This window comes from Anopheles ziemanni, chromosome 2, assembly GCF_943734765.1.
Source record: "Anopheles ziemanni chromosome 2, idAnoZiCoDA_A2_x.2, whole genome shotgun sequence".
NCBI lineage: Eukaryota > Metazoa > Arthropoda > Insecta > Diptera > Culicidae > Anopheles > Anopheles ziemanni.
Genome location: NC_080705.1, coordinates 71,462,733 through 71,485,344, shown reverse-complemented (window position 1 = coordinate 71,485,344; position 22,612 = coordinate 71,462,733). Strand labels below are relative to the sequence as shown.

Genomic DNA, 22,612 nt, shown 5'->3' with positions numbered 1-22,612 from the left:
CTTGCATGAGTGTATGAAAATTCGGCTACGCCATCAACCTAGGGATGCGGTATGAAGGGGGCCCACGGGCCCCCCTTATTTCACAAATTTATAACAAACTCCCTTTTTCGGTAGACCTAGCGCAGTCCGCTCGCTACGCTCGCTGCGGGCGCGCCGCCGTTTCATACTCATTTTTTCACTCCGACTCATTGGTTTATGATGTCCATCTTGCTCAGTTTAACCGATTAGTTCAAATCATTACAGCTTGTAACGGAACATCAACGGTTCAAATATTCAAACTGAATTGATGTGCCACCTATTGCATAACTTTCAGGCGAAAACGTGGAAAAAATGATGACGATGCGGCGCCGGGGGGGCTTCATTTGGGATTTTACCCAATCATGTAATTGTTAAAAAAAAAAAATTAATTCAATTCTGCAACATTGAATTCATTGAACCACAAAATACATTATGGTAGGTCGCTTGCTACCAACCATATCATTCCACTCAAAAAGGGGAAACAATTAGTAATTTGCATTTTTAACGAACACTCTTATCTACTGGAACTAAATTAATCGTAAATTCTACCTTTTCAAACCGTCAAAATTTGTACATTTTTAGACTTGACAAAACCAAGATATAGAGACGTGAAAAGCAGAGATGACTCAACCTTGCGAATGACACTGAAATGACAGCCAATTGCGCTGTGTGTAGCTGCGGTTTCAGCGATGGGAATTAAGCTCCGCGAAGTCACCGCGAGACCGCGTCGTTCAGTTTCGTGCTATCCGTCAGTGGCGTTCCATCGTGTAAGCTTGCCGTACTAGTCGCTTTTTTGTGTTGTGTGTTTTTGATTTGTTCAGAAAGATTTTCCCATTGCCAACAGAATTCGTTCACAGCTTGTGCGTGTGGTTGTTTTCTTTTCTTTTTTCGTTCCACCCTAAGCCATATATCTCGTACATGTTGCTGCCCTTCCGTTACAACAATCGATTCGATTAGTGCGTTTTCTGTTTACTTTGCATAGGGCTCTCGGGTTTTACCACTTCTTCTCCGTTCAATCCTCCCCGCTGTGCTGACAAAGTGCGTATGCGATCGAGGGGTGTGCGGGTGGTGTCTACGATTACCGTGATAATAATTATTATTAGCCTTCCGTTTGCTCCACTTTTGGCACATTTCGGTGCACCGTTCTTCAAACACCCAGACGAGGCAGGAATTGTAAAAAAAATTGTCTGGTCGCAACCACATTCCTTTGCGTAGAAAAATGCTACACGCAGCGAAAAACGGGTCAACCTGGCAAAAGTGAACCCTTGTGTGGTCGTCATACGGGGTTGCGATTCGATGCAATTTCCTTCTTCGATACAGTTTCCCTCCATCATCGCAGAAACAGAAGTGCACAAGTGGACCAGCAGGATGAATGAACTAAGAAAAACGCGGGTTCCATTGTAGTGCACAACACTACGAATCCCGTTTTGTGTGTGTGTGTAGGTGGCGCGGTACCGCGCACGAGATGGAAAAGCGTGTCTAAGAAAAATAGCAAAACAAAAATAAACAGCTGCATCTGGAATTCTACGAACTTGACAACGAGGGGAAGGGAAAACTTATTCAACATCGTTCGTATGTGCGTGCGTGGCTGCATCCCGTTGAAAATGGCAACAAGTTAAGCCAATTCATTCGGAAAAGCGTGAAAGTGCGTTTGTGATTCTGTTTTTCCTACCGTGCGAGTGCCACTGTGATGAAACATTCTGATTGCTTTGATCGGAAAAAAAACCTTTAACAAAAAATGAAATTCATTAATAATATCATAATCGAGCAATCTCAGTGTGCCTTTGATTCCTTTTTTCGCCCTTCGAACGTGATTATCCACTAAAACTTGATTTTGTGGAAGGGTGAGAAAGGATACCTGGGAGGAGCAATAGGAGGATAATTAAAGAAGTGGTCTCGTTTGTGGATATTCATGTTTTGATAATTTATTTTCTTTATTTAAATCAAAGCTTACCGAACGACATCCGGTAACCGGAAGAGGAAGCGGGTGTGTGTATGTGTCTCGTGTGTGAATGTGTGTGAAAGGCGCAGTTGAACCTCGTTAGCGGAAGCCGAATCGCAGCTATCTCGAAAAGGACAACACAGTGCACCGTACCCATAAAACGAACATCATTCGAAACAGCCTCCAACCCGCCAACAGCAATATCTCCACCGTCGCCGCGCGAAACAGCATTCGAGATGGCAGAAAATAAAGGAATTTTGCTGGCAAAATCCGTCCAGAAGCACGCTGGCCGAGCGAAGGAAAAGGTAGGTTGTTCGCCACCCAGCAGCACGACCAGTCTTGAAATCAATGTTCAAGCTGCCCAAAGCCAAGCTTCAAAACCCGGCGACACTTGGCTCCCCCGGGGGACCCCGAGGGGTTGGCAAGCGATATTAGGTTTGGTTTTTCTAAATTAAGGAACCCGGCTCGGTCCGGTGGTGCGGTTGTGTGCGTCTCTGCTGTGTGTCTCCGTTTGAACTCGCGGCCAAATCCTGAGCCAAAAAATCGGCCGGGGCCGCCGTAGGTTCAGTTTCTTCGAAGTCTCTAATTTCGAAGGACTCTTTGGGGAGATTCTGTTATTCCGCCTATTTTTTTTTTCGATCTCTCACGGCGGCCGGACTTAACGTGCGTGCCACACTGTTGCGGACGAGAGGCCCCCGTTGCGGTGTGTCGGGTTTGTCGTCTGGTCGCCGCTTCAGCCGGTTGACCGATCAACGTGTCCGAAAATAGAACAGCTACACCTTTCCGGCTGCGCGGATGGCCTCTGACGTGATACGATTTTTGTTCCCGTCCCATGCCGTCCGTCTGGGGTTTTTCTCGGTCGGTTGTCCCAACCCCGATGGACATGGAAGGGTGGACAATCGCATTAAGTACCTCGTAAGTTACATGTTATGTCATTTTGGCCGATGTTAAACGCTTTCAATCGTTAATCAAAAAAGAGGTGGCTGTACTATAGAGTTTAACAGACACATTTATTTCTATTGAAATATTCGATGTGAAAGTGTGCGACAACAAATATAATTCTTCGTAAATAGATTTTCTTTACTCTTGCCCTTGAGCAATTGATCATATTTATTTCAACGCGGTTACAATCCGATTTCCGACGCCGATTTTCCTCTTTAGATGGCTTTCAATCAAGCACTTAGGCAACTCTTCAAAGCAGTTTTCAATTTTCGAAGCATATTGACCTTACTACAGTTTTGAGCACATCGCAGAGCGCTTGACAAGTTCTTGCAGTAGATTTGAATAAATACATTCTCATCTTTAACATCACAATATTTAGATAAATTTGACAGCCCTGGAAAGGTTATTGTGTAAGGAATCAGAAAAAAACCACGTGCCGAAAAAATGTCAAGAATTTCCTCCAGTCGGTAAAAGTATTGTAAAGTTCAGTTTACCAGCGTTAAGTGTACCCCTAAGCTTCGTAAAACAATTGATAAACCTGATGAGGGCACCGTGGCCAGATCGCCTTCCATTTTCACCAGAAGCTATGCTGTTATCTTGAACATTATTGTTCATCTGATTTGTAGTATAAACAACTTAAAAAAGACATTTTGCAAAGTGTGCACACAAAAAGTGCCTATTAAAAATCCCAAGACTTCATTTTGAAACATTTTTGTTGAAAAAATAGAAATACATTAAACGAAACATTTTTTGCATTTTGTTTTGGATGGAAATTCAATTTGTTAAACTTTTGCATGAAACAAATACAAAAGGGATATAATTTTCAGACAAACAAATGTAAGCAGATGGTTTATTTTAAAATGGTAAAATTTTAGCAAAACTGCTAACCTACTCCTATAAAAGTTTATCAACTAAATTGGTTACGGCCATATTCCCACCGATACGATGAACATTTATGACTACCCAGTCTGGCCACGAGGTAATACCATCCTCCAGCAAGTGTGCATTAGAGCCGCCTCACTGTTACGTTGCACAACCGCGCGGTCCATGCATCCGCAAATGCCCCAGTCATTTTGGGGGTGATTCAATTTCCGAAAGCGATAACGAACGCCTTACGTTCATTGCACCTTCGTCAGGGTGCGACACGAGCGCCGTTTGGAAAGTATGCGCATCTTTGGATCGCCCGAAGGAAAGGCCCGGAAGAGGTTCGAAAAGAAAGTCGTACCAAAGCCTCAGTGTGTGCCGTCGTCGAGAGCGAGAGTTTCGTTGGTCCGTGGTCCGAATCGTCGGCCAAAGACGCGACCCAAAGACGCTCTAGGTCCGCACGCTTCGTTTTAGATGCATCCGCCGCCAGCGACCGACATCTACAAACACGCACACAACTGCCATGCCCTTCAGTCTGGCAGAGGTTTTTTTTCTCTATTAGTAGAACATAATGGGGTGTGAATGTTGCAGGAGACCGGTTGGAAACATTCTTGCCGAAGAAAAGCGGCACTTCGTTACCCGGAGGGCCAGACATTGTCGCCGCGATCACTTTATTCAATTTATCGAATACATTGTTACTGAAGACGTACGTATAAAGAGGAAATAGCATTCATGTTTACCGTAGAGTTTGTACTTAAACGGTGGAGTAATTTCATTTTAGACTACATTGTCCGTTGATAGGCGTGGGAGCAAAACAAACTCTTTTGTAACTGATTCGATTAGAGATAAATAAATCAAATCAGCATTCTTCAGCATTAAATTTAAAAAGCATGCATATTAACTTAAACGAACTATTTCTTAAATGGTCCATGCATGAGATTTTCTATAAGCCACTAATACGGTTCAAACATGTAATCCCTACAATTCATATGTATCAAGAAAGCTTCTAGATCAGTAGGAACTCCCGAACTCTAAGAACTCCTGATCTCTAGGAACTCCAGAACTTTAGAAGCATAAGAATATTGGGAACTCCAGGAGTTCTAGGATTTAGGTGAGTCGTAAAGGCAAGCAAAACGGTTCGTGCTTTTCCACAAACACCTCTGTTTGACACCTTTGTTTGTGTTCTGATGCAAGGGCAATAACCAATAACAGGGGGATATATCCGTATCTCGCCAATGGAGTTTTGAACCCACGCCGCACAGGAAGTGATACACTTTACTTGACTGTATAAGTCCAGGAGTTGTTTGCGTTCTTTTAATTTTTACTTTGTTCGCCAGGCGAGTTGATGCTATGCAGGTTTTTTTTTTAACAACTGCTACAAACAAATCTCAAACAGGCTCCGCGGATCCTTTAGCAAACAAAAACTATCCGACCGAACGCGCCTTTTTAACACTTTTGGTGCTTCGCAGCGCCGACTCGAAATGACGCAGTAAGCTTTCGACGTTTGTTGTAGGCGTTTGAGGTCGACTCCATTACACACGCACACACAACGCGCCAAATGCAAATGCTCGCAAGGCCGTCACGTATGGCCTGGGATCGGAGTACACCTGAGAGAAACTCTGACTATGACTGCCCTGCAGTCGCTTTTAGCTTGGTCAGATGATGATCGGATCGCTCGGATCGGGCTGGTGCGCTCTTTCGCCATCTTCTTAGCCCTAGATCGGTATGGTTAGGTTTCCGAATATGGGATGGCCCACTCCTCCTACCCACCTGGTATCGCGGAAGGCTAATGAAACGGCCACGACGACGACGACGGCGATGGCGACGACCGGCCACATGCCCAAGAAGAGAGGCTGCGGTTGTGAAATAGAAAAATGGAAAGCCTTTTTTTTCTCTTGTGCCGACTAATGACTAATAGTTGTTTATAATCGGAAATCGTGAAAACGGTCTTTACCTTTGGACGGAGGTCAACGCCTTGTTAATGTTGTAACTACAAGATTGTTGATTAAGTAGTATAGTTACATGTTCAGATTCTAAGATGGCTCAATATAAGGCATTAGCATCTGGCAGTAACTTATTAGGATTGTAAACTAGACACGAATGTCGCCCTTAAGGCGCAAAGTCTCTCAAATAAAAACATAAAAAAAGAACAGTAAACTGGAAGTTAAGGACATTTCACAAACTTACATAAAATGTTCTACACCATTAGATAATTAACAAAAGTAGCTTAATTTAGTGTTTTAAAACTTGACAAAGTTGAAAAGAAAATGTCAATGGTGTTTCTATAGATTGCATATGAACAACTGCACAAACGCATGGGCTGCATTATAGGGATACATCTGTGTATGATTGAGTCACGCGAAGTGAGAATTGTTACCTTTTCGTGAGTAAATTGTACGAATAACGCTTGTTTTAGTTATTTCATAAGAGTATAGATTAACATTTGTGAAGGATATTAGCGTGATTGATACACACACTGTCAGCAATTATTACTAATTAAACATTCAGTGTTAATGCAAAGTATGGCAAGATGGAGGGGTAAAATGCACTTGCCTTTTTAAGCTAGATTAACCCATTTAAAACCAAATGAAGTAATAGAATATGTTCATTGCCATATCTGACACATCCTATGTAAATTTCACGGCTGTACAATAAGATTTACTAGTAACAGAGAAAAAAGATATCGTTTATGATATCTGAAAACATGTAAGATTTACCTACAAAAGATTAAGCTGTAAAATAAAATATTGCATCAAGTTTCAAGTATTAAACGAATATTGAACGGATGTCGCAGCTAATAAATTTTTTTTTTATTTTTCACATTGAAACATGTGTTGTAAAATTCACTGCAACAAAACAGGATTATTATTTCGCGTTGGGAGTACATTTTTATAACTTTCTTAACATAGCCTACTTTGAATTGTAAAAAATATCAAGTCTCGATAAATAGCCCTGTTTAGATCATTATTTACAGAAATCATTCTAAGTTTTGATGTCATTTTAGTATTTTTTGGTAGATGAAGATAGGGCAGGGAATCAAATTGGGGAAATTTTTCGTTTAAGTAGTGAGCGAAATGAACCTTTTCAGCTTCATGAAGCATTTTGCCTCACATGACATTACCATACTCTCTTAGTGTTTAATTCAACCGGCTTTTCGTCCTACTTAAATGTTGTAATAACACTATCGATTTGATCCCCTTATCCGAGGCTTTACCATCCGTGATACAAACTGCCGTTTCGGAAATATTAGCCATACAACATCAGGCTTCACCGCTGACGCCGATCACCACTAACCGAACCGGGTAGGGACCTGTGGGGTGGAAAACTCGAACGGAAAACTCTTCTCCCTTCTCTATAAATAGTCCTCCCCCGTAGAAGCGCGGCAACAAAAAAAAACCACTCACCAGCGAGGTAAAAACAAAAAAGAAAATCACCTCCGAGATCGTTGAGCACGTTCGATCGAGGCAGAATCTGCGAGCCCCGCGATGCTGTGACGGGAAAAGCTATCGCAGGAGAAACTAAGGAAGAAAAATACACATCACCCAGCTTCTTGACTTGGCCACCATGTGCGTGCGTGTGTGTGTGTGTGTGTCGGAGAATAAGAATGAGAGTGCGACCGTACCGTGGATTGCAGTTCTAATTTTGGACGAATCTCTGCCTATTTGTCCCACGACTCGGACTCGTGAGACACGCTTCTTGTTTTAACTCCTTTTCGTTGCTTCTATTTTTTTGCGTTGAAACATCGCTTTCTCCCGGATTAGGGTTGACGGAGGTTTTCCACTCTCAAGGATAAAAACTAAATAGCTTAATGTGTGTGTTTTTGTGTGCACGAGAACCTGTGCGTTCGTAAGTGCGTCCGAGAGTACAGGCGCACTTGGCTCGCATCTCCGGTGTGCGTCAGGCGTTTCTGCAGTTAAACGATCGTGGCGTTGTGTCTTTTTTCCGTGCCCGCTTTCGAGCGATATTCCTTTCTCCTGGTTGGTTTGTCTCGGTTGGTGATGTGTTTTCGGGAAAGCCGCACGCCACTGCACAACCGCCGGTGGCCAACGAATGTCACCACCAACCATGGCGCTAGGGTATATTTTTAACGGCCAACGCACCGGCTTCGGCATCAGCAGCTCTCGTCGTCCCATGGCCCATCTTGGTTGCGCTTCGTGACTTCGATCGCGAGTGGCCAACACACATTTGGTACACAAACGCTTCAAACGTTGTGGCTGCTTTTTTGGCAATGGAACGCGGCCGGTTCCAAGTTCCAAGGAAAGCGGGCTTAAGTTTGGGGTATTTTATTTTATCTTTATAGCCATTCATAAATTCTTGCTGGAGCCTCCTCGCGGGAAATTGCCAGCGCAGTTCAGTTCTGCAACGTTATCGGATTCCTTTCGTATTGGCCAACAACTGTTGAATGGACTTGCGCTGGGGAGATAAGCTCCGTAATTAGGTTTGCTTGGTAAACATGGGGCTGGGGCGAGAATAAAAAAAGTGAAGTAAATGCAACATAATCAGGTGAGCACTGATTTGAGGGAACTACAATTCAAATAGTTCCGAGTGTGGTTGGCGTACTCTACGTTAAGAGCATCGCCAAGGGGTCATTTCGACTTGGAAAATTTATTTGGATTCTAGCAAACAACAAGGCCTGTAAGATACGGACGAGATTTAATTGATACGTAAATAGAGAACGGAAGGTAAAGAATATGCTAAGTAAAGTCCAAATCGTCACAGTGACACTCAAAGTTTTCACTTTATTTAAAAACTCAAGTCTAACATGATACGATAGATGACGAATAGGCATAAAAATATTGTGAATGGGAAGTAAAGAACGTATTTCCATGCTTAGTTCAGTCCAAATCTGTCCAGAGGAGTCAAAATGACACTCAAAGTTTATACAAAAATGTGCATGAAGTTTAAGGTCCAAATCGATGCAGAGGAGTAAAAATAATACTATTAACATTAGCATGAATTTGAAAATAATAAAGTTCAGGTTATAAGAATCTATAAGAAGCAGCTCCAGTTTCGCAAAAAAAATTAAAAGTTCCTTTAAAAATATGCAATGACCATTTCTTGTAATACTTTCAAATGACTTATATTATGGCCCCCGAAACCTTTCCGATCACTTGTGACATATGTAGATCAATTATGACTTGTAAATGGTGTCATAAGGGAACGATTTGTCATGTTCATCGCAGACCTAGATCTCTCTTTTCACACCTTGGTCGATCGATCAAACTAAGAATATAGCAAAACATGTTTTTTTTTTGGGGGACAAACACTTTGCCAACCACTGTTGTTATTACCTTTTTTTTCAACCAAACCCCCGTGTGGGTAGTGTCGTTTGAGAGTACTCTCTTTCTCCTTCTCGTCTAATCTCGCACTTGTCGCCTTTTGTTGTAAAATATTCGTCTGCAACTGCCGGTGGATTTCGGAATCGGAAAATAAGGCCACCACACATCATCATCCTAGCCCGTTGAGTTACAAACGATCCGATGCTCGGTTGTGCAAGGCACCCGCTCGCCTCGCCCCTCGTGGACCGAGGATTTGCTTTCATATCGTTCGAATTTATCGCCTCGCCGTTGCCTAGCGGGTTGGTTTTATTCTCGTTTTACCACCCCCCCCGAGACCCGGTTTTTAATTTCTTCCCTTCCTCCCCCCCGGGGTTGGCACATTGCTGCATTGGCCCAGGCCCCTCTCGACGGCTTTTGCCGCTTGACGATGGATGGATAATATGTGAAATATAATTAGGACAGCAGCGTGGCGCTTTAATTAGCGACACGAAGTAAGCTTTCACAGGAAGGGTGAGGCTAAACGGTTCGATTTGATAGCAGCGTGTCAGTAGGGCTTGGCATGGGTGTTGGGCTTTGCACCGGGTTTGTGGACAGCCCTTTCCATTGTGTGTGTGCCCTGCGCTCTCGATAAGGATGCTGCACAAGGTTGGGCGATCGTGGTGTAACGATCGGGTTTGGTGTGGCTACGGCTGATGAAGAAATCACCACTGTGGAGATACCGCAAGTCCTCGGTGGCTTTGGGAGTAGTTAGCGTGTTCTATGACCTGCTTCCTAACCCTTGGCGGGTCATTAGATACCTTTCGAGAGTAATTCACACATTTACAGCTAAGTACACCCTGTTACTAAGTGTTCCACATGCGATCTAGAGTACTATAAGAAATAGGAGTGTTACTAGTTTTTGTAGAAAAAAGGTAATAATCTCACTTCCTGTCGCTAGAGGTTGATCAGATCGAATTCTGATAACAAAAACCTAGTAAAGATACCCTTCCGCGTTCATTTTACGATACGCAAATTACGCCTGCAAAAAGGCGTTGCTGCGAAGGCGTCACGTCATCGAGGAAGTCATCCACATGGCAGGCTGGAACAACAACGCCACCGAACTCCGGGTGTCGTGTCTGGACCGCAGACCATAAATGGGGTCCCCCATGGCACCGCAACAGCTTCTACTTCACCCACCCGAAGTAAAATCCATTCTCTCCCATCGCTAAGCAAAATCAACTTTTAGCTTCCAACTCAACGACAACAAAGTGGTTCACGAAGCGTGGGACATCCAATGGGGACGCGATGGATATGGAATTAAGAATACTTCAAGCTTTGGTGATCATGTTCTGCGTTCCTCGTTTTTTTATTTTTTTTTTTGGTGTTTTAAATCAACGCTTTGTTAAATTTTATTCAACGCCAGTTCATGGCGCACTACCACCGAGGAGGGGCGTGGATGTGGTTGTAAAATGTCGAAGTAAACCGGATGACAGGTTTCGGCGGTGTCGTGTTTAGCACACCCAATCGGGACACACAGGCGGCACACACATCGCTAACTTGCATGACGCCATCACAGCATCACCGAGTGCTAAACGGGTGTCTTGGGTTTATAGTCACCTGGGAGTCATGAACCCTAGCTCACGCCAAATGGTCCTGTTTGTAGGTAAAATGGGGACCCTGGACCTAACGAAGGCAGCAGCGTGCATCCGAATAGGTGAACTCGGTGGTAAATTTTCCCTTTACCCAATCTTTGGGAATGTCTTTTAAGTTAGTACCTTGGAGGTAAAGTAATTCATAAGTTTCGAGGAACTCTGATAAGACTTTGACACTGATCAACCGTCCGAGTGATGTTATCATGACGCATGTCACCGATTGTAAAAGAGGCAAAACACAAGTCATGATAGTATCATATGTAGTATGCTCGGGAGCGAGGGTCGCACACACTGTGCGGAACATTATTTGATAAGGAGCAACGCTTTACGCGGGAACACGAGTTCCTGAGTGTGCACGATTGGAATGTGCGAACATACTCCACCCAACGTGGTCGAACATGGTTTCCTTTTGATGGGTGATAAAAATCGGTCCATCTTGTGAGCATGATAATTGAACTGTTTATCTCCCATGTGCCATAATGATGTCAATAAACACTTTGGTCCGTGGTTTAGGAGCTTCTTGGGAGGTTATAATGAACCGAGGCTGGAGAATCGGGACAAAGATTGGTTTCTTTTCGCTCCGGTGTCATTTCGCACACCGGAGCCGACTGGGTGGACTATGGTCACGAAGCGGGGGTTTCTCGCGTCCAAGCGGATTGAGATAGGGCGCGTTTCGTAAATCACGAACAGATAATTATCACGCTCCGCTTATCGGCTCCGGTTGTGTAGTTCTCACCGGTGGATAAGTTTGTCGGCGTGTCAAGTTCGCCCGCTTGTTGACACCTAACCGTGGTCGGGTATTCGAAACGCCATTTGTCGTCACCGGTCCATCCAGTCGTGACTGGAAGATATTGGTCCAGAAAACAGGGTTAGGATCTTCCGACCGAAAACTGAACTCCGTGTTAAAAGAACAGTGTAGAAAAGACAATGGCGACATTCTACGTCAAGCCAAAAGTAGTGGCCAAAAGGAAAGAAATGATACACAGGTGGTTGAACTTTTGCGAAAAGATCATGCTATCTTTGAATTGTCACGGTGAACTAATTTCTGGGCCTTAGACTTCTTGTAGTCAAGTACTAGAGCACTAAGCATCGACTTAAATCTACATAAATTTCCCAATCAATAATAGCCTATCCTTAACGAACGAACTATTCCATATTTTTTTGGATAATTTCAAATGGAAGTCTTCTAAAACTGAACCAATGCTGGTAGTATTCCTTATGAAATATTAGGGTCTTTTGTATCATTTCAGAAATGAGAACTAAAAATCTTTCGATCATCAAACGTGATATAAACTATTGATATAATCATTGATTGCTGAATAAAAAGTCAAATGTTGGTACACCACGTCAAACGCTTTCCCAACAAATTGGGAACGATGGTATGTTCGTATCGAGATCCTCTAACGGCACTTCTTCATATTAGCAGAACGTCGCGATATTTACCATTGATTTCACATTCTATGCCCAGGTCACAGGCTGTTGAGGCTGTTGCATCACACAACCCGGGGCCACGCTTGGTAGCAAACCGTTTATGCGACATCCATTGACATGTGCGTGCTAATTGAACATACGAGATTAAGTATGCAAAATCTCTTCAAGTGCTGGTTTCCGATAGGGACAGCTACGCGTATGTAGCCAACGATCACTTGTTATGAAATGATGTATGATTTTATCGACATATGAACCTTTTTTCTGGGTTATGTCTGCTTTGTGTAAAGCTTTTGATCGAATACAGAAATAACTGGCGAACCGACCGAATTCAGATCACCTGTTGTCACACACTCGCAATACAGGAGATGTATAACGCGCACACAAACCCACGATGGTTAGCTATGCATGGACATGTACAGAGATATGCCATACCCAGCATGTCAATTTACTGAACTCCCGACATTGAGCTATCAGCGCGGCGACGTGCAAATTCGTTTGTCCTCGTCTCGGGCCAACGTACGTCGACGTTTATCGGACGTATCTCCAACCGCTGGAACAGTGACATAATCCCGTCTCGAACTCGCGAATGGAAAATTATGGCGCACGGGCACAGAAAGCGTGTGCGGCTGTCCGTCCGTCCGTCCGTCCATCCGTCCGTTTCCAATAAGGTAGTTGCAGGGCCTAAGCGTACTCACCGACGGCCTGGGGGCCAATTAGCGCAATTGGTCGGGCCATACGGTGGTCGTTGTGAAGCCGGAAAACTTTGTCAGTGTACCCACCCCGGGGATGTCGTCGCAGGTAGTGTGAGTTTTAGAGGTAATGGGTTCTAGTGGTAATTTTGAATATCAAATAACAACCTGCGACTCGACGTGGCGTGTACGTGAAAGTACCTACGCTCGTGTTAGATGAAGGGTCAGGTGTTACCTACCCCCACAATACTATCATGCAAACGAACAGTTTAGTACGGTGTAGTAGCTGGCACTACTTAGACATCTGCTAACCAACACCACGGGGACGGACTTGGTGCGCAAAGTCACGAGATCACATTTGTGCACTAAAACCCTTTCCGTCCGAACTCTGTGCGGCAATAGAACGCTGTGACGACAACGTATTCTTATCTTGATAAATGTCACCCGAATGTCGGACGTCACACGGTCTTCGCCTAACGTAACACCGTGTGTCGTGTTACAGGCAGAACCAAATTTGAAACGAGACGATCGTTTAGATCCGCCAGGCCGTTTGAAGGGCTTTTTCATGGTCGTTTGCCGAGAACATTTTATACGAATGGGCTTCTCGCTGATCTTTTTCTAATTTTCATTCTACGTTCTGGTTTCATTTATTTTATTTTTCAATTTATTTATGCTTACATTCCTTTTTTCTCTTTTTTCTTTCAGGTAAGACACACGATTCAGCGACAAAACAGCTCCAACATACTCTCCCGAAATGCAGTCATGACAGAATTCAGCTAAAGGAAACAGTGGATGTGTTAAATATTCTTCACTGTAAAAGGAATGACCTTCCTGGCGTCTTTAAGATCACCGTTCGACATACACACACTCAACCTTTGGCAGGAAAATTGTGTTTGTGGCAACCGTTAAACGAACGCACGTTATAAAAACTCCACTGTTGAAGAAGTACGAGAGAAGGAAAAAAGCTAAACCACAACCAATGCTTCTCTACGATCCCGCGACAGAGGAGATATTTTCGATATTTGAAATTTTCGCGTGACATTCGCTGCCGCGGGAAACCACAACATTCGTCGGTTCGGATTGAACGGTGACGTAAGGGAGGGCATATGCTTTGGCTGTGATAGGACCCGCTACGCGTATGTGGTTTTTGGTGGGATGGAAGAAAAAAGTATGAAAAAACCATACTCGACTAAAAATATGTGCTTCAAAGCCTTGCGGCTGTGCCGATGTCTCTCCCTCGCCCTCTCTCGTTGGCTATCGTCATTTTCCCGAGAAAACCTGGCAACAAGTTGCTCATGGGGACGGCTTTCGATGGCAGTGGAAAATGTAATATTTTCCCCCAAAGTCCCAAATGACCCCGAGGAAACGTCACCCCTCGGTATCGCCACTGGCCAAGGCAGAAACCTTGAGTAGCAGTATCGAAGTAAATCGGTTTTGATACACTTGTTTTCGCCCCCATAGTTGCTGTTGTTGCCGACGAAAGAACGCGCCGCTGTTGTGTTTTCCACTCCTCAGTGTGCGTCCGAATCGCGTTTAACCTTGAGGACAGAAGATTTGTCTTAGATTTATGGCCCCCTGCTATGGCTACCGGTGATTGCGGGAAGGGGGCGATTTTTGCAGCTTGAGTGAGGGAACTTCAGACAGACATTCTTCAATCGGCGAATAGATGGATGTTTGGCCGGTGCCCCTTGCGTCAAGAGACAAGATCCCTAGAAGGTGGTGGTTGTGTCGGTGGTGGTGGAGGGCTTGTGAAATGTTACGGTCGTGATCATGTTGCTGTGTTCTCACCTTTCGTGCGCGGACGATGAGATGAATACAGGCAACTCGATACGATGAGCACCGTGGAGATGAAAACTTATGGCACCGAGATGCTCGCTCAGCTGTTGTGTCGGTCGGCGTTCGATAGGAGTGTAGGGGAAAGGGTGTTCGGGAATTCAACCCGATTGCACCAGCGGCTGCAGTGGCTTTTTGCCCCGTGCAAATGCATCGAGGGAGTGGCTTGTTATTTGTTGTATGACCAACGATAAAACGGATAAATTCTTATGGAAGATGCACGATATTGGAAAACAAGATTCAACAACTGAATCTGCACTAACGTTTAATTAGATATGCTAGGTATTTAATTGTATCTGACATGGCAGGCTTAATTGTTAATTTTGTTTAAGTACATTTTTTATTCCAAACATTCTTACCTTTCTATTTCTATACAATTAATCTCGAAGGACCAAATTACTATATTTAGACATAAATAATACTACCCTATTCTCTTTTGAACCACTTCTAATTTCACTCATGCTTGTTGTAACAATTCTTTTTTAAATATTTTCCCCAATCACCTTACAAAATTGTTGACAAAAATTTCTTTAAATTGAAAAGAGCTATAAATCATCCTTATGCCTGTTAAATGTAAATTAACTAGCAGTCTGTTTTAGATAATATAGAATTTACAAAAACTCAAATGTAATTTGCTTTCTACATTTTTCAACAGTTTGCAACACTTTCGTGCCTGCTAAACACAAGAAATAATTGGGTTTTTTTCTACAAATGATATTTATGAAAAGAGAACTCGCCCGAAAGGATATTTTTCAACGAGTAGGATTGCAGAACTGGATACAGAAAAATAAACTTCTCGTGTAGCACACCAACGCTTCTTTTCGGATGAATAATCGTGGATGAAAAAGGAGCTGTTATACACGCGAAAATACGATAATAACAAACCACCGTGCAAAAAAACTACCTAAACAACTTGTTGGTGCAATGAACGACATGTTTCCGGTAAAGTCACGTGCGTGCACTTCCATTCTACTTTGCCGATTGGGAGGATCCGCCACTCGCAACAAGTGGTGTATGCCACGAGCCAAAGGCCCACGTCATCAAAAACGCAAATGATCCAACTGCCCAGGTCAGGGAGGCATCAGAAGCCGCTGACTAACGGTAGGCAGCCAATAACACCCGGGGTTGGTACCAGGAGAAACGATGTGTGTGCCAGTGTTATGAAATACGTTACCTTTGGGGGTCCACTCCGTCTTCATGGAACGGCACGGTCTCATAAGGACCGGCAACACGGGTACGATTTTTGTATGAAGAATGTTCCTCTTGTTTTAGGTGACTGTGGACACAAAAGATCCCAAAAGAAGTGAACGTGTTGGAGTAACAAACAAGTCCTCCGTATCTTCTTTTTAATATACTAGTGATATAGCTCCTATATATCTACTACCCAAAGCTATGTGAGGTCGAATATCTAATAAAAAATGACACTTTAGATAGAAACAACTCCCCGACAAACAACGCCAAAAAACAAACGACAATGCGGAGGCATCCTCTTCAGAACCAATGCCCGTTTTGGATGCTGAAGTAGTGTCCCGGAGGTTCGGCCAATACTGTTCACTTTTGGGCATGCGAAGAAGGCCCACGTGAAAACAGCTTTCGTACGTTTGTCCACCTTTTTTTTCAGTCAATTAATGCCCGTCGTCCGTCGGTTGGTGATCGCGTAGGTGGTTGATCATTTGAACTTCAAAAGCGTACGATCCCGATGTGGCGTCAAGTCGCGTTCTGTTCTTCAGTCCATTCAATTCTTCCAACGGGGACGTTTTTTTTTCTTAAGTCATTGCACTGCGTGGTTGGAAAACGGGTCTAAATATTAAAACCTTTATTTCCAAACGTTTGCTTTTATGGCGCACCGAAATAGGCACGTGCTCCTTCGTTCCGTTGGGAGAGTTTTCGGTGGCAAATTAGAAAATTGGCAATTTGGTACGCGATAAATTCGATGGATTAGAAAGTGAAGTAGACGTGAAGTAATAGGGGCTAAATAATGAGGAGAGAAAGAGGGAGAGGGATGGGTCCTAAATTTTAAATAATGCATACATCCGTCGCCATCACTTCGATGCATTTTCATATCGCACCTCCGTTTTTCCCGGGGACCGTACCGATCAATTACCGCGCACTCACCGTTACCCTCCCTTACTTCCCTTACGGCAAGGGCATTTCGATCATCATGCAGTACCCGGGCCGACACCCCACCCCCCATCCACAGGTCATCTCAATTAACCGAAACGGCGCGGGAAAAAGGCCCGTGTGTATGCGGATCGGTGGCGTTACTCAACACTAAACCACCAGCAGTTAGTCAGCAGCATCGTGTACGGTTGTTTATGTGCTGTTAATCAAGCGCTTTTCATAACGATACCGATTCGCGATCTACCTTCCTCCCACCCTCACTCCCTCCCATCCTCAGGTTTGTTTCCCATTTGACGTGTTTATTTGTAGCTGTTGTTTTTTTTTCTACGCTTGTCGAAATCTTGTCGTTCCGTTGAACTTTTCCCCGTACGATCATCGATCGGTTACTCCCTCGGAGAGTTTTTCAAGGCGACGGCGGTAGGTGTAGAGAGTGTTGCCACAGACCGAAAGCCGAACACGCTGCGTGTACAATGGCAAAGCCACAGTGTGTACGTGTCGAGGGAGCAGCATCTTCTCGGTACCGTGACTGTTCGATTGATTGCTTCATTCTGTTTAAAGCCCTCCGAGTTCCCTTGCGCGATGGCGGGCTGAGTTGACGGAGGGCCACGCAGATCGATCTCTGGCCCGCCGGATCGGTCGAAAGTGCCAAAAGTGCCAACGCTCGCAGACAACATCCATCACGACGTGGTCGGTGCAGTCTGATGCTCGAGGCACGATCTGCCGCTCAGTCGTCCGTGAAGTTTGCCGGGCGGTCGATACACCTGGTGATCTCGACGGTCTCGATCTTCGGCGGCAGCGGAAATTGCACATTGGGGTTAGAATGCGGGTGGTTGATTGTTTTTCATTTACATTGGCTTGTTTTTTTTAGACGGCTCACAGTGATAATAACGATTGGCAAATCGGAGTTTTAATGGTGTGTATGGGGTAACATGGCAGGGTGAAAGGCTGGCAGGTGTAGTTGAAAATGTCGATCTGCTCAGCGTAATTGCTTCAGTTCTTGTTACCTCAGATAAGAGTTCGTCAAACATTAGGCAATGCTGTGAAAGTTAAATATATTGTTAAACGAAAAATTTTAAATGGATATTCAATCGTTATAAGTATTTTTATTAAAGCTAAAAGTTATTTGTGCTGGATATATATTTCATCTTATTTTATGTTTTAAACAATCTTGTCGAATATTAATTTTTTGAAAAAAACCATGTCTAACTTTAGGCTTGTTTTTGAATTTAATTCCCTGTGTATGTCCCTTATAAAATTTTATTCTATTGGTAAACTAATATTTAAAAAAAAATAAATATAGTGTTTGAAAATTAAAACCCTCGACCTCTGAGAATATAACTTATCATGGTTGCCATCTTTTTGAATATTTTAAGTAGATTTCTACCTTTTTTATATTTTCAAATAGCACCACCGAAATTCAAAACTGAATGGATAGTATATCTGTATATCTTATTTTTGTTTCCTATCAGAAGGCAAAATATCGTGGAGTACTTTATAATGAATTCATGAGTCACTGAAACTGAACTGTCACATTACGAACTAATTCAAATTGCTCGTGCATTTGCATTTGCTTAACTACGTTGGCAGCTGCTCGCCCTTTCCAAAGCGAAAGTTAACGATCCATGAAGCCAAAAACAAAGTGTGAAGAGTGCAAACATTGGAGTGGAGAAGGTCCGAGGGTGTAGGTTCAACACTCCAACGCCTTTCTAACTGCCGATGACCGAACCACTCGATCGTAGATACATTGCAAATCGCGTCACCAGCACATGGTCGACCATGAGGCGCAGAACGATCGCTCCGAGTCACCGAGTTTCATTTCCGGATCAAGATAGTTTAACTCAGGGTGATGTGCACCTGAACCGGTCCGGAACTGTGATGCCGCGCATTCGGAAAATTGCTCATTTGTATGCAACTAGATGTGGGTCCATGTGGTTCGGTCCGAATTCGCGTACTTTCGTTTGCCAACGTTGAGCCGTTGGATGGGGAGAGAAAGAAAAAAAGACACGATCAAGGAAATGGGTAACGTAATCTTGCCGGACCGCTTTTCGGTGGACTAATGATGGGCTGCCTCTTCCGAAGGCAGGAAGGAACCAACCCTTCGAGAGAGAGAGATTGAAATGGAGTTTAATTTCTAATAAGCTCGGTTTATTTCGGATTACCACCTTGAGGGAAGCGAGGGATTCCGCAAGTCACACTCCACATTACGAGGGGGCTGCAGTGATGGAGGGAGAAGGAAGAGAAGGAAGGTCTCTAGTTTGCATCATGGGAAAGTTGCTACACAACGCACCGGAACTAATTTCAATATCGATACCTTTCCCAGGTGGGGCTTAATTGTTTTGCTTGATTTTTCAACTCAAGTTGTTATTCTTGGGAAAATGGGCAACCCAAAACGGAATCAATCCAAAACATACTTTTCGAAAAGTAGCGTTTGGCTCTTTTAGTTTTCCAATATCCAGCTTAACTACTTCTAGGTACTCGGCTGAAGGTTTCAGCAGTTAATCCCGCACAGCTGGTTGCAATGAAATGGTCGAGTAATGGACCTCTTCAAATCCTTGGCGGTGGACTGAAATCCGCGGCTTAAGATTGGAGTACTCACTGCGTACGAAAGACATAAAAAACCCAAACGGCTAAACATGCACCTTTCCGCCTCTGCATTCCCCGGATAACCCCGAAAAGCCACACCGCCGCCACTCGAAGATAATTACACCTCCCCAAATCCACGCAAACAGTTCCCCTGAGCGCAGCGGAGTTGCAGTTTCAGTTCGACACTAAATTAGATTAGAAAGCCAGTGCTAATGTGCTCGGATGGAGTGCCTCGAACTGCGTGCCGCAAGGAAACTACAGCTGAAGCTCTACCGCCAAATGGTAGCCGCGGGTTGTGTGTGTGTGTGGGTGGGGGGGTACTGGGCCACCCAGCCACTTTTCGACGCACAGTCCCCGCCGTTTTCGAGCTAAAGTCACGTGCACGTCCCCCCTTCGACAGAGGGACCGAATGGAAGCTAGGGATAGGACTTAGGTTGGTCTAACTCACGACATACACCGGTGCGGTGTTCGGCGGAAGTGGGAGGAATGGTGGTAACCTTCGGCATACCAATTTACGGCACACATCCTTCTGCCGGTTGGTAGATGAAGACACCAAACCGTTCTATTTCGAGAGGCGCACTGCACAGACGGGCGGGAACCCCGGTGGCTTCTTCTGTCAGTTCTGTCGTTTACAGTCCGAGGGGAATACTTACGAGAATACGAAGTGGAGTCGGTCTACGGTATTTGAATGTGGTATTAGTGTTGAATGTGCTAAAATTAAAGTCGATACTATGGCACGAACGAAACTGCGTTGATGCTCAAAACCAATTCGATTGGAAGATACAGCAGGAATTAGGACAACCCGAGGGAACATTGTTGCAAATCAAGAATGTACTTAAAACCGATAGCTGTGTGTACTAAATTAGATTGAAGGAGTAAGGGGAGACGACAAATGAGTCAAAGAGTGACAAGGTCTTCAAATCTTCAGACTATTGAACGAAGCACTAAAGCATCTTTGTAGTCAAGACCGCTCAAGGACATTGTTTGGAGTTTAGAAAATCTTCTCTGAAGAGAGTCTTCTGGAGTCAACTGGTTCTAGCCTTCTACAAAAATAATCAAAGTATATGACGTAACGTAACGTATTGGAGTATGTAACGGTCTAAACTAATATTTGAAAACTAAACAAATCGAATTTGAATTTCAGAAAATTCCGATTATGATGCATGAGTCAAAATGAATCTTTATGTGGTATCAGTAAATCGGAAACTTTGGTTAGGGTTCATGAATCTCTGAAGGTCCGTAAAGATTCGGTTTCGTTTTTCAATGACCGGCAGGTTCATGTATCTTTGAAGTTCCATGATTTCTTAGGTATATGAAGCTTGGAAGAATTTATAAAAAAAGCTTTTCAGTATAATTGGATTAATTGTCCGTCAGCCATATTTTTTAGTTTTTGATTCAGGATGTAATAAACATTTGAAGTTAAATTTTGGTTACATAAAATTCTGGATTTCTTTTCAATGAAATGCATTAACCAACGAACAAAAACAAACTTTATGAATTACACACTCATAAGTATAGTAATATTTAGACCTACGTACAAGAAGTCGCACAGGTATTAGCATACTTCTAATCTATCATTTCGAGAAGTAGTTACAGCAGGAAACAATCTTTGTTTGAGTGTCTAGTTTCTGGTTTGCGATGGAATCTCAGGCTGCCTGCACCTTTTTTTCTGCACGACGCGTTTGTCAAGACAAAAAAAAATGCCGAATGGAATGCAATCGACTCCCCACAACCTGTGTGCAACATACACGGCAAGGTTAGTCGTGAGATGAAGGAATGCGTTTTTTGTCTGTGCTCCGATCGCATGGTGGGAGTTTCGTTCGACTTGGCGCCAGCCACTTGAATCCTACGGTGGGTTGTAGGGTGACCCGAGCCGCGCTGCCATTGCTGCCTATCGCGTAAGCACCCGCGCCAGGGTCACCCGGTTCTCCCACGTTCTAATTTGGGTCGTTTGTTTCGCGCTCAACTCCTACTGGCTGCTCCGGCGCGATCCCAGACCCGGTATGGTTTGGATGGTAAAGTTTAAAGTATTTCAAGCTTTCAACCCCTCCACTCCACTGTCTCACCCTACCCGGCGCCGGGGGCGGGGAAGATGTGCTTCAACGTCGCCTTCAACTTTTTTGTGACACATCAAACGAAACCGGCTGCATTTGTTTGCTAATCAAAAACCCTTCGTTCGCAAAAATGTTGCTACCAATTGTTTTTCGAACACCACCACCAATCCTCCGACTTCCAACCGGTCGTCCTTTTTCCACACGCGATGGAAACGAAAGAATGTTTCGTGAACGCAAGGTGCTACGAAGACGATGCCAAACCCAACGGAACAACCCTTACCATTCCATTGTGTTATGCTCGCGTGCAGCGGGCTTTTTTAGCTTCGATGCAGTTTTCACCTTTCTCCTCGGGTCACACGCAACTCTCTCCTTCGTGAGTCGGATGGTCGTGGCGAGTGGATGTCAAGAACCCCTCCGTTAATCTAGATCTTGCACTGAAGTGTGTCACCAGAACGGAGCGGAGGAGGTCATGTCTTTTCGAGAGGCCCAAGGGAACATGTACAGAAAAGTACGAATTTTTAAAGCACTTTTCGTCGATTGTGGCTTTATCAATGTGATGTTTCTGCAAATTATAAATAAACAGGAGCAAGAAAGTAAAATAATTGTGAACAGTAAAACTATTTGACATAAACTAGTTGAAATATTTTTTTGTCGTTATTTTATGCAAGTTATAACGTTTTTGTTAATGAAGTATGTCTCTTTTCGTTCGAATCGGTTGTGTCTTTATTGTTTTAGTATATTTTTTTAGATTTTATTATATTTTTACTACAATATGAAAATACATATAAATAATTAATCCATACACAAGACCTTTTATATTACATGTTTGGAGATTTTTGTTGTTTAGAGAAGGGTTGGAAATAATGTGGTATCCTCGCGAAAGTATTCCGAATGTTAGGATAAAAGATGAGAGAGACTTAAGAAACTCCGAATATTCACCAACATCGAAAGTGCCGTGTTTCGTGTTAGGAGTTTAAGTTTGTTGCCCAAATATTTTCCCTATCAACGAAAACTATCCGATGTGATAAAACTTTGTACGCAACCTTTTTCCTGCTTGTGTCATGCTCTTGTACTTTCACCACTTGCCAATGGTGGTGCTGAATCATCGGATAAAGTTGTCAACTATTTCACCAACCCCTGTCACATTCTTGTACTGTCCTTCTTGTTGTCGTATCTTGGACAACATGTTTCCTATTGCGAATTCTTTCATCCGTTCCGGCATTTA

General features: G+C 43.7%; 1 protein-coding gene across 2 annotated transcripts in view; it reads left to right on the top strand.

Annotated features, from left to right (window-relative positions):
- Positions 1-2,040: 2,040 nt before the first annotated feature.
- Positions 2,041-22,612, top strand: part of LOC131291751 (myc box-dependent-interacting protein 1) — a 37,745-nt gene continuing 17,173 nt past the window's right edge. For both annotated transcript variants that reach the window (XM_058320743.1, XM_058320744.1), the window contains exon 1: positions 2,041-2,265. In XM_058320743.1, coding sequence (XP_058176726.1) covers positions 2,197-2,265 — 69 coding nt within the window. In that variant the 5' untranslated portion in view covers positions 2,041-2,196. The remainder of the gene's footprint in view (positions 2,266-22,612) is intronic.